The 17,766-nt window shown below is 46.1% G+C and overlaps 1 protein-coding gene across 1 annotated transcript; it reads left to right on the top strand.

Annotated features, from left to right (window-relative positions):
• The first annotated feature begins 409 nt into the window (after nucleotides 1–409).
• Nucleotides 410–17,139, top strand: Rnaset2 (ribonuclease T2). The gene is made up of 9 exons (XM_032894682.1): nucleotides 410–622; nucleotides 2,235–2,295; nucleotides 4,554–4,606; nucleotides 5,499–5,556; nucleotides 8,033–8,103; nucleotides 11,124–11,237; nucleotides 14,045–14,090; nucleotides 15,408–15,482; nucleotides 16,846–17,139. Exons 1-9 carry the CDS (start codon nucleotides 528–530, stop codon nucleotides 17,041–17,043), a joined length of 771 nt encoding a protein of 256 aa, XP_032750573.1. The 5' UTR covers nucleotides 410–527; the 3' UTR covers nucleotides 17,044–17,139.
• Nucleotides 17,140–17,766: the final 627 nt, after the last annotated feature.

The following is a 17,766-nucleotide window of genomic DNA, read 5'->3' as shown; positions in this document are numbered from 1 at the left end:
ATATGGTATAGCAAGGGAATTTGAAGTCTACTAGGTGGCCTTGAGTATTTCGGTGTGAGGGGCGAGATGGGTGTGAGGTTCCTCCCCTTATTAGGGGGGGCGTTTCAGCGTGGGAGCGTGTCCGTCAGGTGGGTCAGGACCTTTGGGTGTCTGGAGCCGGAGCGTCGGGGCGTGTCTGTCAGGTCCCAAGCAGTTGGGGGCTGATCTCTTTGGAAGGCCAAAGCATCGGGGTCAAGTCAGTTTGGTGCCAGGAACCGAGGCGTCGGTACCCGGAGCGTGAGGGCTACCTGGGCTAAGGCGCTGGGGGTGCAGCGTGGGGGGCGTGTCCGCCGGAACTGGAGCCTGGGACTTTCTGGGCTGGGGCATGGGGGCGTGTCCGCGCAGGCCTGTGGGCGTGGCTTAGGGTTATCCCGTGCTGCGCAGCGGACTGGCGGAAGCCTGAGGTGAAGAGTCGCTGGCGGTCAGTCTAGTTGCCGAGCGAGCGTGCGCAAAGGCCGCTGGGAAGCTGCGGAGCCCGGGGCAGCGCGATGGCGGAGGCTCGCGGCGCGCTCCCGGACTGGGTCTCGGTGCTGGGCTGGGGCCTGGCGCTGTGCTGTCTGTGCGGGGCGGGCCCGCTGTGGAGGTGAGCGCCGACAGGGCTGGAGACTGGTTTGTAGAAGGATGACCCTCTTTGTTAAAGTTTTCCATTCTCTGGGGCCCCCGCGTTCTCACACGCCCCTTAGTCCTCTCTGGGACACACGGGCTAACTCTGGTAATCTCGTCTACATTAATCCCTGAACACATTATGACTTTTTCCTGCCTCTGTATAACAGTCGTATTTGTAGGTTTTGGTGCTTACACCACTGGAGCGGAAATGGTGGGGCTTAACTCTCTAGAAGTCGTTTGTTACCCGAGAGTAAGTGAACACCAGTGTGTTGGGGTCCGGGGTAGTGGGGCAGCATAGTTGGTACCAGGCAGAGCAGCGGACACAGAAAGTACTAGGAGCAATGAGTGTTAGTTGAGGGTGTAGAGCACAGTTCTCCTACAACCGGCTTAATGTATGCAGCTGGCATAATGGCTAGGTCATGGGATTGCTTTAAGCCCTAAGGTCAGGTGAATCTCTTGCTTTGGGTGGATCTTTAGCTTCTCTGTGACTCCTTGAATATTGTTGGTGTAGGTGGGGCTTTCGATCTTATGAAACTGTTGTTGTACCTTTCTTTTGTCTGAATTACAGATATAGTTTGGTTGAGTTTTATTGTAAGCCTGCAGTCTTGGCCTTTCTAGGAATGGCTGAAACTCCCAGGCTCAGTGTGAACTTTTACAAATAAGTTTCTGCACGGGAGACTGCCGGAGCTTTAACTTTCTTCAGCCCAGTTCTCTTAGTAGAGAAGGCTTTCCTCCTCTGTTATTTCATGGCATTTGTCAGGAGGTCTCACCAGGATCCAGGAAAACTACCATAATCCCATCCAATGTCATACCACCAGTGACCTGATGACTCCCAGTTGGTCCCATATCTAAAAGCTCCCACTGTTGCTTAAACTCTGGCTCCAACACATGCACCTCGGGGGACAACCACACTACAGCTCCACGGTCCCACTACGAAGGCTCTGGGTTGGGCGAGCTTTACTTCACAGACTTGTGATAGAAGCAGTCCAGTGTGCATGCATGTGACAAGGCATAGAGTGTGTAGCATAGACACCATGTTAGAAGGCTGCTTACCCGGGACAGGTTATGGATGACACACGGCCAGGGATCATACCCAGGCCAGGTTCTAGGTAATACCATATCAACAGTGGTCTCTGAAGCAGCATCCTGTGAGGCTAGGATACTGATAATACTGTTGTGCTATTTCAAGTCAGGTTTTGTGTTGCTACATGTATTAGAGGGAGATGGTGAGTTTTCAGAGCCCTAGGAATTCACAAAGACAGCTGAGGGACTACGAGTCTGTGTTCATAAAATACCTGAGCATTCCGGAAAGGGAAACTTACTGTTCAATTACTTTCCAGTAGTCCTTCCCAGCTATACCCCCGCCCATACCTCTTTATTGTGTTTATATTCTCCTTCACTTACAAATATACAAGTTGTTCTTAAGAGTGTTTGTTGCTGTCCTCCGTGGCGTGTGCGTCAGGAGGTGGGGACTTCCTGGCAGTATGTCTAGTCCCATAGACTCTCCATGTTGAACGAGTGGTTGATTGGATGGGTGGATTTTTGTCATTTTAAAACAGGATTGAAAAATACATCTGTCTTTTTAACAGTGGCAGCCATGAGTGGAAAAAACTAATTTTGACCCAGCACTGGCCCCCCACAGTATGCAAGGTGAGCTCTGCGTTGGCCCTTTTGATCCAGGGAACCTGTCTGAATCGCTTTGTGTTAGTGCCCACCTGTACACCGGGCATATTAAACCGGTGCAGTAGACCCTATTTCCAAATGAGGTTATTGTTCACAAGGTGATTTTGGAGAGAGAATTGTCTTTGATAATAGGCTTATTAGGCCTATACTTGTTTGTTCCCTCTGTGCACCTAAGTTTTATTCAGATGCCTCCCATGAGCAGAATGTGGATGAAGGCCTTTGCCTGCTGCCAACACTGTTCTGCTTGGTACCCATGGCGCCCTCTTCCCACTCTGTTCTCCGTAGTAGTCACGATACCCTTCCCCCTGGAGGGTTGCTCCCTCTCTCCATGTCCCTGTCTTGTTTCATGCCTGTGTCCTTTGGGCTGCCAGTGCTGAGCGCTGTGCTGGAGTGATGCCAGCTGGGGCCCTTGCTCTGCATCTTCCTTGTGGGCAGTTTATAAAGCTGATCCTGGAGTTGGCTATGTGAAATCTGAAGTCTTTTGTCATATTACAGACTGGGCACTGGCCTTAGAGATGGATTTTCTGAAAACCTGTTTGAGTTTAATGTCTGAGACCTCTTATATATTATGCAGGGTCCAAGCAAGCTTCGATGTTGTTTGATCATCTTGCCCAGTCAAAAGCACCCCTGCTTTTTCTCATCTGTTCTTGAGCATGGAGTAGTGGGGGGGGGATTTCTTTTTCACTTCCCGTCTTAATTTCCTGTTGAAAAAGGAACAGTTTGACTGTCACCGAGTTAAACTCTTGACCTGGAAGGTCATAGGTGCGACCTTGTTATAGTGCACCGCTGTGATTCTCTGGCTCTGGTGTGTGTGTGTGGGGGGGGGTAGGAAGGTATAAAAGGGGAGGTATAGGGCATGAGCTCTTCTCAGCAGGGTGGCTGGAAACCTTGCTCTCTATCGCAGGAACCACATGAAAGGAAAACTCTGCTTCAGGCCAGCTCTAGAGCAGCTGCCTTTAAGGAGGAGACACCAAGCTAGTCTGGCCTGTCTGAGAAAATTTGGGCTGGTTGTCCTTTGGCAGTGTGAATACGCATGGGAGTGCCTTCCTGCCTTAAAGCTTTAGGGATTCAAGGAAGAAAACCAGACACTATAAAAAAAGTCACCATTAAGCAATTTATTTCAAACTGTAGTGCCCCCCCCAATTGACGAGGAACTTCTTTCCTCAGTGTGCCCTTCTCTGGTGGCAAGTGCTGTCTCTTGTTCTCCTCGCCACCAACCCCGACTTGATGAGGCAGACATATGAATTATGCTGGGGCACACCTGTCATAAGCTCAAGTGGTACCATGAGTCCTCAGTGCTGGCTGAATGAGGAAGGAAGCCGCCTCCTGTCTGAGTTACCATCATAAAAGCAGGTAGACTGGAGCTCTGCAGAGACCTTTCAGACTGGCTCTTCTCTTCAGGCACAGTGAAACAACAGGAAATGAGCTCTTTAAGGAAGGAATTGTGGTGCTGGCTGAGGTGTAGTAAGAGGCCTGTTATCCCAGTCTCTAGTCATTCTGTCACTCTCCCTAGTGGCTCAGTCACCTGAACTGCACTCTCTATAATCCGTAGGAAGAGGCCGTGTGGTAGGGAGGCATCAAGAGGGGCTTGATGTCTGCCTGTAGTAATTGGGTCCAAGTGTCATATTTGCCTGCTTATGGGGGTATGTGTATATTTGTATGCATGTGTCCTGTTTCACCCACTCTGATAGCCCAAGTATATTTATTTGTATTTTCATTTATTGTGGAAAGATTCTTAGTTAAACCATTTGGAGGGCCCTAATAGGTTTATTTTACTGAGATTTTATCTCTGACTTTATCATTATTATTGATACATTTTCAGTCTGTTAGATTTGTTGGCTTCAAGTGTTTAGTACTTTCTACTTGACTGATGTTTTTCTGTCTGCTACCAGAGCAGACTTGAGAGTCACAGAGTATCAGGGTGTTCTTACACATTCGCTTCTGGTAAGCAGGTTATTCATAGGAAAGTGTGCATATGCTTATCTGTGAATGCATGAGAAGAGCAAAACCAGCTGCCTGATTCTCTGGTGCTCAGTTGTCTGAGGACTGACCTAGAATGTGTAGGCCTGATTTTTCCTCATGAGCTCCATGTTGGATAAACTACAGCAACACTGGGTTTTCTTTCTATTAGTGATGGACTTGTTGATGTATGTTAAAAACAAAACAAAACAGAGCTGATAAATATTTCAACAACCAATCACCTTCCTTTTATCTCTTCTCCCTAGGAAGTTAACAGATGCCGGGACTCTCTGGATTACTGGACAATACATGGACTATGGCAAGCATCTAATGCAGTTAAACCCAATGAAGTAGCCGGGAAAAGCTAGCTTAAGTCTAGTCACCATAAGTAGAACTGTTAACACTTGGTAGACGTTTTTTCAGTTGACCAGATTCATATACATATATTCATATACATATGAATATATACTTACTCTTATGTGTATGATGTTTTCCATGCATGTATGTCTGTACACTATGTGTGTTCTAGGTACTTGCAGGGGCCAGAAGTGGACATCAACCGTGGGATTGGAGTTACAGGCTGTTGTGAACCATCATGTGGGTGCTGGGAATTTAACACAGGTCCTCTGGAACAGTAGCCAGTGCTCTTAGCTACTAGGACTCTCTCCAGCACCCCTTATCATAGATAAATAAGGATCTTGGGTCCTTTCTTGCTTTATTCTTGGGGCCTATTACAGACAAATATTTACAATGTTAGATCAATAGATAGACAATAAACTGCTTTACACACTTTACAAACAACCAACTCCCCCCACCATGTTTGTGTGCATTCTCTTTAATTCTTTATTGATGCATACACCTGTGGTACTGAAGTATGCATATTAGTTTGTCACTTTTAGAGTGGATATGGCCCAGGAAAGAGCTGAGACTGGGGTCCCTCGGAAGCTGTTTCCTATGTTTCTCCTGCTGACAACCCAGCTTGTCTCTTCTGCTCCTGGACTTGTTTGACTCTACCAGTTCCTTTTTTCAGAACAAAGTCAAACTATTTGCTCAGACACATTGTTTGTTGACTGCCTCATGTGGAGTGAGGAGTTCCTGATCAGTCTCTCTGTTTTATGCAGATTTCCATGACAGTACTTCCCAGCGTCTTGTATAAAGCATCCTAACTAAGACTATTATTTCTTCTTCTCTCTTAAAATTCCGATTTCAAGGCCTGACAGAGCAGAAGATTGTAACCAGTCCTGGCACTTTAACTTAAATGAGATTAAGGTATTGATCTTTTTGTTATACTTCTATTGCAATAGAATGCTGAACTAAATGAGCTCTTTTCTTCAAAAGTGTACCTTCAAAGTTAAATTTAAAACTACAGGATCAGGAATGAATTCACCAGGACTGAGGAGCCCCTGGGTCTGTTTAGTAATTAATATCTACAACAATCCCATAAGCTCAAGAACAACAACAACAAATTTAGCCTTTTCCCTCCATGTCCTCTGCTGGAGTAAGCGATAGAAGCAGGCTCAGGTGGGAGCAGGACTTTTGCTGCAGGCTGCACAAACCCTGAGGCTTACCTGCCAGTCCTAGCTAGTCCTTGGCCCTGGGGCTTCTGGTCAGCAAGTGAAAATGGGCACCTGGTCTGTGTGGCCTAGGGTAAACATTTCCAGACGACTGTGGCTTGGAGAGTAGGCACATAACACATGATACCCCAAGCTGGTCATTTCTGGCCATAGATGGCATGGGAGTCTAAGTAGGATCTCTGAGCAAGAAGGAAATGGTGGGTCTCTTCATTATCCAAGTTCCTAGGTCAGGAATAAGTTGTAAGCATGCAAGAGATTGTGCTCTGGGAGTCATGTGGCATGTTGAACTACTTCTACACGTTCATGTTTCCTTAAGGGAAGCCAACAGTCCTGAGTATGGTCCTATGTCAGGGTGACTGGGGTGGTGTAGAGCATATAGCAGGCCTGACAGGTGAACATTACAGAGCCGACAACTGTTGTTGGGCGACAAGTGTGACTGCCCTTTCCTGAGTATGTGGATGTGCACACACTGGAGCTCTGGTATGAAGTATCACTGAGGTGGATACTGTGCTGTCAGTCCTTCCTATGCTTCAGGGTGCGCCATGCACGTTTGCCATGGCATATAAAAACTCTGCACAGATGACTTCAGGCTTCTCTTGTTTCTCAAGAGTCCAGGCCAGGTCCTCCAGGAAACAGATGCTGAGGTCGAAGTAGATAATGAGGCTAAACCCAATAGTACATGATTGTTGCTTAATAAAAGTACATGAAAGATCATTTTTTTAAAACGTACATTTTCCTTAAAGCCAGAATTATTCAGTGTCTATGGAGATTGTAAAATGTTGCCCATGCCCACTGTATTGCAAGTCGTCGCACCGAGGTATTAGGCAAAGTTTTCAACTCTCTGTAGTTGAGCCCTGGATAAACCTCATTGGCTAGGATACTCTTGCAGCACAGCACTGACCTCAGGGTTTAAAAGCTGATGGGAAAGGGAGCAGTGAGGAGGAGGAAGCCAAGAGAAGTGGGGTTTCTGAAGTTTCCTTGTGTTAGAAAGCCCAGGAGGAAGGAAGGTCAGAATGGCAGGGTTGAGCTGCCTTTTGCTGGGGGCCTCTGGGTCTGTAGTAGCCATGCCCTACTGTCCCTCAGAAAGTCCTGGCTTGCTCCTGTAGCATTAGTGTTCAGTGAAGTGTCCCCACAACAGGAACGTGCCCTGGCTTGGCTCATTTACATCATCACCCTCCATTATCCCCAGAGGTCTGACTGGGGCTGAAGCCAGATTGAGGGAAGTTAGGCATGAAACTGACAGGTGGGGCAGAGTGGAGAGGAGGAGGCGGCCTGTGCTTACCTGGGATGGGGAGGCTGGCTGACAGGATTTGGTATGTGGGATCAGGGGAAAGCCAGGGAATCCTTCTACACCTTTATCTGCATTCCTTTGCAGTGAAGTTCCTTTGTCTAGTGCTTGCTTCTGTAGACATTGGAAACTGAGCTTGAGTCCTTTGGGCTGTGTTTACTACCTGCCAGGCTAGGAAGGTGCAGGTTGCTGTGCTCAAAAAGCGCTGGAAGTCAGAGTCTGACATTTTTTTAAAATAGAAATTTATTTTAGAGCTGTTTTATATAAACAGAAAACTCGAATGCAAAGTACAAACTGAGTTTTTCCTCACTGTGACCATCCATCCACGTGCTGTATTCTTACAAATGAGCCAGTATTGATACCATACTATTAACTGAAGCAACAGCCTACATTAGGATTCATATCTTATGCTGTAGTTTATGGGTCTTGACAAGTCAGGAGGGTAAGTATCCTGCGGTATCACTGCCTAAAGTGCCGTGTTCACCTCCCGACCTTCTCTTGTCAGTCCTGATATCCACTGCAAACCATGGATGCCGTTGTGTCGTGATTTGACCTTCCCAGAAGTCTTGTGGTTGGCGTCATGTGGTGTATAACTTGCAGTCTGCAACTGTCACTAATGGCAATACTTTTAAAATTCCTCACGAGTCTGTGATTTCAGATCCCGTCTCTTCCTTGGCTCATCATTCTTTCATGAGGGCTTGTGTTTTCATGTGAAGCCCTGAGACTTTAACATGCTTCATGCAGAATAAGCACAAAGTCATTTTGTTCATTTAAGTTGTCAGAGATTGGATGCTTTTTGTTTAGTACATTGGTTTGTTAAATTTGCTTAGAAGTTTTGAGTTTGCTGGGTCTTGGGTAAACATTCTGTTTGAATTACGTATAGGACCTTTTGCGAGACATGAAGATCTACTGGCCTGATGTGATTCACCCGTCTTCTAATCGCAGCCAATTCTGGTAAGTCTGTGTTTCTGTTGGTCATATGCATTTTAAACAGAGGTATGAGAGTTCCTAAGTGTTTTGGATGGCAGCTTGTGGGAGGCACAAAGAATAGACACCTGTCTCTAGAGGCTGAGAGCTGCCTATTGTCAAACGATGGGTCTGTCACTTCAGACGCCTCTCTCCAGCAGGTTGAAAATGAGGTCAGGTGGGATTTATATTCTGAACTTGTTTTCTAATCTATTATTTCATTCATTGCTTCATTTAAAGAGTCTTATTTCCTGAAATTTAGCTAAATCAAGTGTTTGCATATTTGAAAATCAGTCTGAATTAGACACACACAGAGGGAGCTTGCCTTAAAATAGTGATGTCATGGAGACCTAGGTCAGAGAAAAGGTGAGGCTCTCACAGCCATGGTCTTCTTCCAGGTCAGCAGGGGCCGAGCCCAGAGTTAACTCAGTTGTTTGGAAAGCACTGGGGTTTTGCTTTTTTTTTTTTTTTTTTTAAGAGAATGAAATGTACTCAACTGAAAGCATTTTTTGGCATCTTCCAATATGAAAGTTTATAATTCATATTATAGCTAATAATATTTTCTAGATATCTTAATTAAACCTAGAAACATTTCTGTTTTCTAGGATTTTTAGTGCAATAAAATGCTTAAGTTTGGCAAAAGACTCCAAAGCAGTGGAATGTAAGGGAAGCCGCTGTCCTGGGTCATGGTGTGGAGTGTGACTTTTTCCTGAGGGGTGCTAGTTGGGATCTGTGGCCTGTAATGAGTAGGTTGGAATCAGCTTGAGCTAAACAGAATGCTCAGCGAAGGCTTGGGTGACAAGTAGCTTCCTGGGCTGAGTCTAGGTTGTCCCCTCATTAAGTGCTTTCCCTCTGAGCTTGGTTCCCAGTGTTATTTTTAGTTCCGAGAAGGCTGCTCACTCAGGCGCTTAGGCTAGGTTACTTCGTAGCCCAGGCAGGTCCTGAACCTATCTTTTTTTTTTTTTTTTTTTTTTTTGTAGCTGGGGACCGAACCCAGGGCCTTTTTCTTGCTAGGCAAGCGCTCTACCCCTGAGCTAAATCCCCAACCCTTGAACCTATCTCTTGTAGCCTGTATTCTAGGAAGTACTTCAACTTCATGTTTATAATGAATTGAGGTGAGGGAAAACGAAAAGTCCTTTATGTAGTATTTCTCAGTGTGCTTGAAATGATGAATTGTGTGTATGTCAGCTTTCTGTAACTGAGACAAATATCCCTGAAATGTCAAGTGGAAAGCGAAGATTTGCTGGGCCCGTGGTTGTCAGCGGTTTAAGTTTCTGATCGATTCTGGTGCCTTTGGGCCTTTGCAGCACAGTGCGTCATTGAGGAGCCCGTACAGAGGCGGCAGCTCACCTCACAGCATCGTGGAGACACAAACAAATAGGAAGAGAGGTGCCACAGTATCTTCTTAGGTACATCCTCCCGTGGCCCGAATTCTTGCCAGAGGCTACATGTCTATAATTTTACACCACAGACTAGGGACCAAGCCTTTGATGTATGGGTGAGAACTTTGATGTATGTAAAAGAGGATTTCAGTTGTACATTATGCCTGAGGCCATCGGACCCTAGTCAAATGGCTTGAAATAAATGAGCACAGATAAGGCAGCTCCTCTGTGCAAGGGGCCCTATGCAGTTAACTAAACAGTGAGAGCAAAATAGGAATTTATTTTTGTGATTCACAAGTGGCAAACTGATTTGCCTTCATGTTTAAGTTAGATGTTAAAATGACAGGCTTTTCACACATGACTTGTATCTTAGTGTTTGTACTTGGGAGCCTGGTGCTGTGCTCCCCTGAGCTGCCTTTGGCTACCATGGCATCCTTGAGGGCGGCCTTCATTACAGCCCTGTGATCAGGGTGAAGGGAAGCTCTTAGACAACATTTAAAACTCCAATTAAAAGCATAGTGTCCTTTAAAAAACTGCTTACTTACTTACGTGGGGTTATTTTGCCTGCGTGCATTTCTGTGTGCCATGGCACTCAAGGAGGTCAGAAGAGAAGAACGTCAGATCCATTGGAAATGGAATTATGGACCGTGAGAGCTGCCATGTGAATGCTGGGAACTGAGCCTGGGTTCTCTGCAAGAGCAGCACACCCTCTCTAACTGTTGAACAGTCATTCCAGCCCATAGGATGTCTTTAAAATTGTGTGTGTGTGTGTGTGTGTGTGTGTGTGTGTGTGTGTGTGCGTGCGCGCGCGCACACACACATACACACATGTGGTTGGTCAGTCTTTGTGTGTTGGAGCTAGGGGAGGGCAGAATTTTCTCATTCATAAACTAACAATACTATTTCCTTTTGTAGAATTCTGTAAAGCAGTAAAAAATGCAAAATGTTTATAAAACTCAATCCTAGGGGCCAAAGCAAGAAGGCGGTCAGAGCTAGTCTGAGTTACACAGCAAGACCCTGTCCCAAAAACCAAACCAGCCTAACCAGGCAGCACACAACAAAGCCCTTTAATTAGCATTGAATGCAATGAAATATCATTACGTAGTTTTTGTCATACAATAATTACTAATCATTTGCAGGTGTCTTCCCAGGTTTCTTTATTTACTGCAGGCTTCAGGAGAATCCTTATGTGAGTGTTGTTATGTATTAGAATTATTAGAGGGAGGCTGATAAGGAATGGGCTCAGGTGGTCGTGGTGACAAGCCACCCTGCCTCTTCTTTGTCCTTACGTTGAACCATGCCTGGATTGTGCCACTCTCTGGAATTCCCTGGCATATGCACTGGCTCTGCAGAGGGCCACACAGTGCTGTGTAAGGTGCAGGTGTCTCAACAGTGACATCTCTTCTCAGTTAGTTTGTTATTAGAGCACACTGATCACAGAGATGCCCCGGAAGTGGTTTGTCATGGAAAGCATGAGAAGATCGAGTGGTGCTCTTTGGAGGTTGGTGCACATGGCTAGGCTTTGGCCTTAGCACGGGGTATCTGTCCTTCCTGCTTTGTGAAGGCTGCCTATGACAGCTCTGTACGAGAGGACTTATCTGAGCATTATTACTGCGAATCTCACAGGAAACATGAATGGGATAAACACGGCACCTGTGCTGCCCAGGTGGACGCCCTCAATTCCGAGAGGAAGTACTTTGGGAAGAGCCTGGATCTATACAAGCAGATTGACCTCAACAGGTGGGTACACACTTCACTCAGGCCTTTGAATAAGTTCTTGTTCATTTACTTCTTGAATTTATTATTTCTTATTAAGTGTATGTGAATATATGTGTGCATGTGTGTGTACATGCATGTACATGTGTGGAGGTTTGAGGACAGTTTTGTGGAGCTGTTTCTCTTCTATCTTTACCCAGGCTCTGGGTATTGAACCCAGTTTGTTAGGCTTCTGTGGGAAGTGCTTTTACCTGCCAAGTCATCTTGCTGGCTCTTAAGTTGTCTTACTGTGACTGAATGTTATAAGCCAGGGAACTGTGAGAGAGTGGTGAGGTTATCACACGGGACCCCAGGCTCTAAATAAACGTAGGCAGCCTAAGGAGGGTGTCACAGGGGAAAAACTGTAGGCCAAAACCTTCATCCCCAGGGGGCTGGGCCATGAGTGTGGAGTGCTCACGAATGGAATTAGTTCCCTCACAGCAGACCCTGAAGCCAGAGAGATGGTTAATCCTCCCTATGTAAAGACAGAGACATATAGACTGTGAGGACAAAATGTCTGCTGATGATGAAGGATTTTACAGTGCCTGCACACTGCTTGTCATTCGTACAGCCTGTTCTAGTCGGAGCAATTCTCTTTCAGATGGGAATAACCCCAAGATCCTGTGCACATCAATCATATTTAAGGTTCATGGATTAAATCTGCTTAAAGGATGACTAAACCACTGGTTCCCTAGAAAATGCTTTGCCTCTGTAGCACAGAGAGTGCTCATGATGATGTCTCACCGTCTCACACAGTCTTCTGTGTCATTTTGCTCAAAAGCAGCTGGATTTGAATTGATTAATCTAGCTGGTGCCTTTGGGAGAGAAGAGGTAACCTTAAAGCCACCAGGCGGAAAGCGCAGGGCTACAGAGGCCTTGTGATCCTTTCTGACGTAAGTTGTACAGTTTAGCTATAGAACCTCTAGATCTTTTCTCCAGGACATAAAAAGAATGGGTGGGCAGTGCCTGGATTTTGAAGTTCCTTCTTTCTTTTAAAATTTTGCATTATTAGGCTCGTATAGTGGCATATACTTTTAATCCCAGCACTTCAGAGGCAGAGGCAGATGGGTCTCTTAAGTTTGAGGCCAGCCTGGTCTGCATAGCAAGTTCTAGACCAATCTGGCCTACACAGTGAGACCCTATCTCAAGACTAAATAAAACACCCAGGTATCTTCATTATGAAGGATATGCACTAGGAGTTACATACTGGCATGTGTAACAAGTCCTCAGCACTGTGAGTTGTGTATATACTTTACCTAGCCTGTGGGGTTTCTGAGGACACAGTGTTCTTTCAGTAAGGATAAAGCCTTTGGAAGCCCACTGGGCACCTCTGCAGCCAGCATGAGGGATCACTGCAAGAAGGTCCATCCTGTACTTCTGGATCACAGGAAGGCAGTTGTTGAAAAGAGGCTGCCCTTTCAGAAACTGACAGACAGACCCACAGAGAGCTGCCGCCGCTGAGAACAGCCGGACCTAGGCTGGTAGCCTCAAGTTGTTCTGAGCTGAAAATGGCCTAAGTCACTCCTATTTGAAGCTCCTCATTGTAGATACTTAAAGAGCATTTACCCTTGAAACACTGGCTGTGTGGGGTTCACAGACACTCACAGCCACACACCTGGTTGTCGGAAAGTCACCCCAGAGGCCCGCTACATGGAAGACTCCCAGTAGTGCCTGCTTAAAATGACAAAGCTGTAGAAGAATGATTGCTCTCCCCAGTTTCCCCAGGCAAATGTAGGACTCCTGTCTGTCTATATAAACAAGGCGTCTTAGGCCACGTCATGTTCACTCACTACTTAGTGTGTAAAAACTCCTGCAGGCAGTTCTCAGAGCGCCTGCAAGTGCACACATGGGCTAGCACCCAGCTGTCCTCACTCGGAAGAGCATGTGGCACAGCTTGGCCCATCTTTCTTTACTTTATTCCTTGACTGCCTGCATCAGGTAGAACAGTGTGTGACCACCCGTGCTAAGCAGCATTTTTTCAGTAATGCCATGAAAATGCAGCAGTAAAAAAAATCTTTCAAAAAATGTAGTAACATTAAGCTCAGTCCATCCAAGGTACTAGTGTTGTAACTTAGAACAAACATAGTTTTGAAACTGGAGTATTTTATACTTTCTCAGAGCCCATGTTGATCATATACTGATGGCTAGGACAGGCAGTGACAAGCTTATATGGATTTGGGGGCATTTCTGGGGTTCCAGGGACCTTCCTGCCTCCTCTTTCCTGCTTGTCCTTTGCTGCCACAGAGCAATGGCAGGCCAGCATTTAGATTCACAACCTCGAATCTACCCTCTTAGGTCACAATCCAAAATCATGCAAGAAGCTGTGGTAGACAGCAGAGAATTCCTTTAGAATGAGAGGTCTAGGGACCTTTACATTGTGCCTCCCTACTTCAGTTTGTTACCAGAAACTTGATGGGGTGCTAAGCTATATGCATTTAAATTCTCTGAAGATCTGGCCAGTGCAGATCGTCAGGATAAGCCTAGAGTCACGTGATCAAGGATAAGGTGCCTTTCGGAGCTTGCATGACCAGTAGCCCGAACATGGTTTGTTGCTGTGAAGGGTGGCGTGGAATGCTGTGTAGTTCTGGGGAGGGCCATGTGGATAGCATGTGATCAGGCCAGAAAGGAAGGGGATGGGAGCTGCCTCTTTGTTGTCTTTGTTAACAGACTTATTGCTGGAAGTCAGAAAAGACAGACTTCTTTAAAAGCATCTTGATTCTTACTGAAATCCAATAAAAAGAACACAGGTAATGTGCTATCATAGTGCACCTAATTTTTAAATTTTATTTCAGTGTACTACAAAAATTTGAGATCAAGCCATCTATCAACTACTACCAGGTAAGTTTACCTTTATCTAGTATCTAATGTGTCACTGGGGACATTTGGCAGGATTCATCCATCTGCAAGCTGCACTTTGGTTTTAAAGTGACCCAGCACAAACCTACTTGAAATGGGTTCTTTGTGTTTGCATATGAGCATACGCTATAGACTGCTTATGTTACTTACTGGCTTGGAGGCACAGATCCATTTTCCTCCAGGCCTCAGCACAGGGTGGAGCACAAGTCAGCAAAAGTACATTCAATGTCATGGAGTTGGAGGGGAAGCACATTGGCTCTTTGCTTGTCAGGTAAACTATGTGACACAGGAAATAATGTCCTGTCATACTGACTGAGAAGGATGTGTACAATATAGATGCCTTCAACTCTGGATTGTCTTGTTTTCTGTCTGTCGCAGAGACATGTGTCCCTCACAAAGTTTAGATACTACCTGGGCTTACAGGAGAGCTCGCAGATGGGCACTGCAGTTACTCTGTCCTGTTGGCAGTGTGTCAAGTAACCTGGCAGCTTTGTCTGCAGGACTGTGTTCATTTTCCCAGTTGATTCGTATCTCCCTCTGTAGAGAGTAGAGAGTTGGAGCCTGGGCTTGAGGAAGGTGCTTGGGTGGCCAATTAAGTTAGATCCTTGTGGACAACCTCAGGATGGAGGCTTGTAGGGCTTCCCCAAGCTCACTGGACTTCTGTTTAAGGTGATAAGGGGAAGGAAGGGGTTTTATAGTCTCACCTGGCTTGATGTTCAGAGGTATCTGTGACCTCCTGAAGGAAGGAGAGGGAGAGGCAGGAGCTCCATCTGGGGCATGATGGGATGCGTGTTTATCCTCTGATGGAGGAGTTCTCTGCACACAGGGTCTGATTCTGTAGTTCACTGAGGGAGGTGGGCTCTCTGAGGAGCTACGTATTTTCTGTGATGGAGGCAGCGCCCACTGCAGAGAAGGAGAGCTGCAAAGGCAGAGGTCTGAGGAGGGGTAGGCCTGCATCCCAGTCATCAGATTGGTACGGGTGGCTTTAGGTAAGATAGCGTAGTGAGAGAAGCTGGGCTGGGCTGGGCTAGGCTGGGCCGGAGATGGGAAGGAAAAGCTGCCTAGTGCAGGGAAAGGAGGAGCCACAAGCAGAAAAACTTGATGCTTGGGCCTCCTAGGAAGAGCCGAAGTTGGGTAGTTGGTAGAGACTTGTCCCTCAGTGATGGGTCCAGGACATCCTCAAACTTCACGTCAGATTCTCTAGGCATACAGGGGTAGGAGGTGCTCTTTAAAAAAGGCAGTGAGTGTGTGAGAATTCTGCTGTTGAAACTCATTGCTAATGCTTTTGTTTAATGTCAGCTTGCAGATTTCAAAGATGCACTTACAAGAATCTATGGTGTGGTGCCTAAAATCCAGTGCCTTATGCCAGAACAGGTAAGACATGCATTTTGTCACCCTCTCTTTCTCTATTGAAAAGATCATTTTACTTTCCTGATAGTTTTGTCTCCACTGTGGAGTTTGTGGAACAGGGATGCATTCGGGTGTATCGTCTCTGTATGTGCAAGTACATAGATGTCTTGAAGTAACTTACGCGTTTCTACATTCCTTCCTTGTGAGAGACATAAACATTTGCTTCTACTCTTAAGGACCCAACAACATACTGAGGCATGATTCTTCCAAAGTTCACTCTGGGGACCCATGAGTTTATGGAACTTAGTTACAGAGCATAGGCAGGGATTACCACAAGGGCAGGGTGCTTTTCTCCCAGAAGGCCTCACCAGAATGTCTTTAGCCAGCAGGGATGAGGGCATTTACAAAACCACATGATGGACCCTTACATCTAGTCTTCCCTGACCACATACTCAAGCCCTTCCTAGAGACCACGTGCAGTTAGTTGCCTTCAATAGGAGACAGGAAGCCACTGGATATGCAGGCAGGGTCACGTGACCCTCCTGCCCCTCTGTGACAGCATGTGAACAGGTAAGGAACCCAGAAGGAATGATCCCTTGTAAGTGGCACAGCTGACCTCACCCGGATGGCAGCCGTTTGTTTAGCTCAAAGGCTAGTTCTGTGCAGCACCAGAGGCCTTGTTTTTATGCTGCTTCATTGTAACGAGAATTTCCTGTTGGAGCAGGAGGAGGGCAGGGAGGAGGGAAAGGAAGGAGCTATAGTTCTGGGTTAGACCTTTCTAAGTTTCTAAGATTTTTGTTTCCTTTTTTTAATATTGTCTGTTCATGTGTTTGATTTTGTTTCTCATTTTTGTTTCTGAGAAAGGGTTTCTCTATTATATAAGGAGCTGTCCTGGAGTTGGCTGTGTAGACCAGGCTGGCCTCCAATGTACAGAGATCCACCTGCCTCTGTGTGTGCCACCACACCTGTAGGTTTCTAAGCTCTTAAGTACTTAGTGTAGTTATACTGTCTAATTTCTAGAACAGCCATAGTTTTTCCAAGCTTCTGAGTAAAACATGCATATTCTTTGGGCCATCAGGAGCTGTTATCCTGACCTTGACTCTGCTCTGCCTTAGTCTCCTTGTGTGCTCTACGTATTTTATGGTCACTTTTTGTTTGTGTTTTCTCCAAGCTAAAAGTACTACCTTGCCCCAAGCTATGAGAGGCAAGGCTCCGGCCAGGTCCCCTCCCGAGGACCAGCCCTCCTGTGTGAAGAGGCTCTGCTCAATCTGGAGCCTGATCTGGAGCCTCTGCTTTTATTGTTTGCTAGTGTTCAAGTTTTGTGACTCCCAGATTGGTAATAACCCAGGGCGCTTGAGTTCTGAATCGTCTGCCATTTTCTGCTTAGGGAGAGAATGTACAGACCATTGGGCAGATAGAGCTGTGCTTCACCAAGGAGGACTTACATTTGCGGAACTGTACTGAGCCAGAGGAGCAGCCGTCCTCCGGGCAGGAAGCCTGGCTGGTCAGGAAGGCTTCGACGCATGGGATGATGGTCTGCGAAGACGGCCCGATCTTCTATCCTCCACCCAAGTCCCAACACTGATGTTCACATTTTGGAAATATTTTATGTTCCACAAAGTAAGAGAAGTTCCCAAATCATTGCTTTCTAAAAATTCACTAAAAAGTTTCTTAAAATGTGTGTTGAAGAGTTGATTTTTGTCCGGTCTAATTAGTAGGTGCTACTGTGCGTTCCTGCCAGCTGGCTGCCACAGACAGCCGCCGTCAGCCTCACTTCCCATCCTACAGACAGCCACTGCCGCTAGCCTCATTTCCTGTCCAGAAAAGCAAGATTTACATTGCTGATAAGAACTTGAAAGTCTCAACACAACTTTTTATTTTGATCGTTTAAGTTACTCTATTTAAAATTAAAAAATATTATTATGCATGTATGTATGTATGATGTGTGTGTGTGTGTGTGTTTGTATGTGTGTGTATTTGTATGTGTGTAGGTGCACATATTATGGCACCTATATAGAGATAAAAGGAAAATTTGGGGGAGTCGTTTGGGGGAGTGCATTAGGTTCTGGGTATCAAACCCAGTCTATGTTATAGTGGAGTAACACTCCCCAGTGAGAATTCGCTCGTGTTCTCAGAGAATAAGGAAAAGCTCTTCAGTAAAGTCTGTGTCTGCTCTGGCAGCCTGGCTGGTGCTCAGAGACACTGGCCTTGACAGTTTATATGGATGTTGGGCTACAGCATTCTGCATACATTGCCAGCTGGAAATCTCCTCTAGGTCCCTGTCCCGAGTTAACTTTGAGCAATTAAA

The sequence above is a fragment of the Rattus rattus genome, chromosome 2 (assembly GCF_011064425.1).
Source record: "Rattus rattus isolate New Zealand chromosome 2, Rrattus_CSIRO_v1, whole genome shotgun sequence".
In the NCBI taxonomy this organism is placed as follows: Eukaryota; Metazoa; Chordata; class Mammalia; order Rodentia; family Muridae; genus Rattus; species Rattus rattus.
The sequence above is the reverse complement of the archived record's forward strand: the minus strand, read 5'-3'. Positions and strand labels throughout refer to the sequence as shown.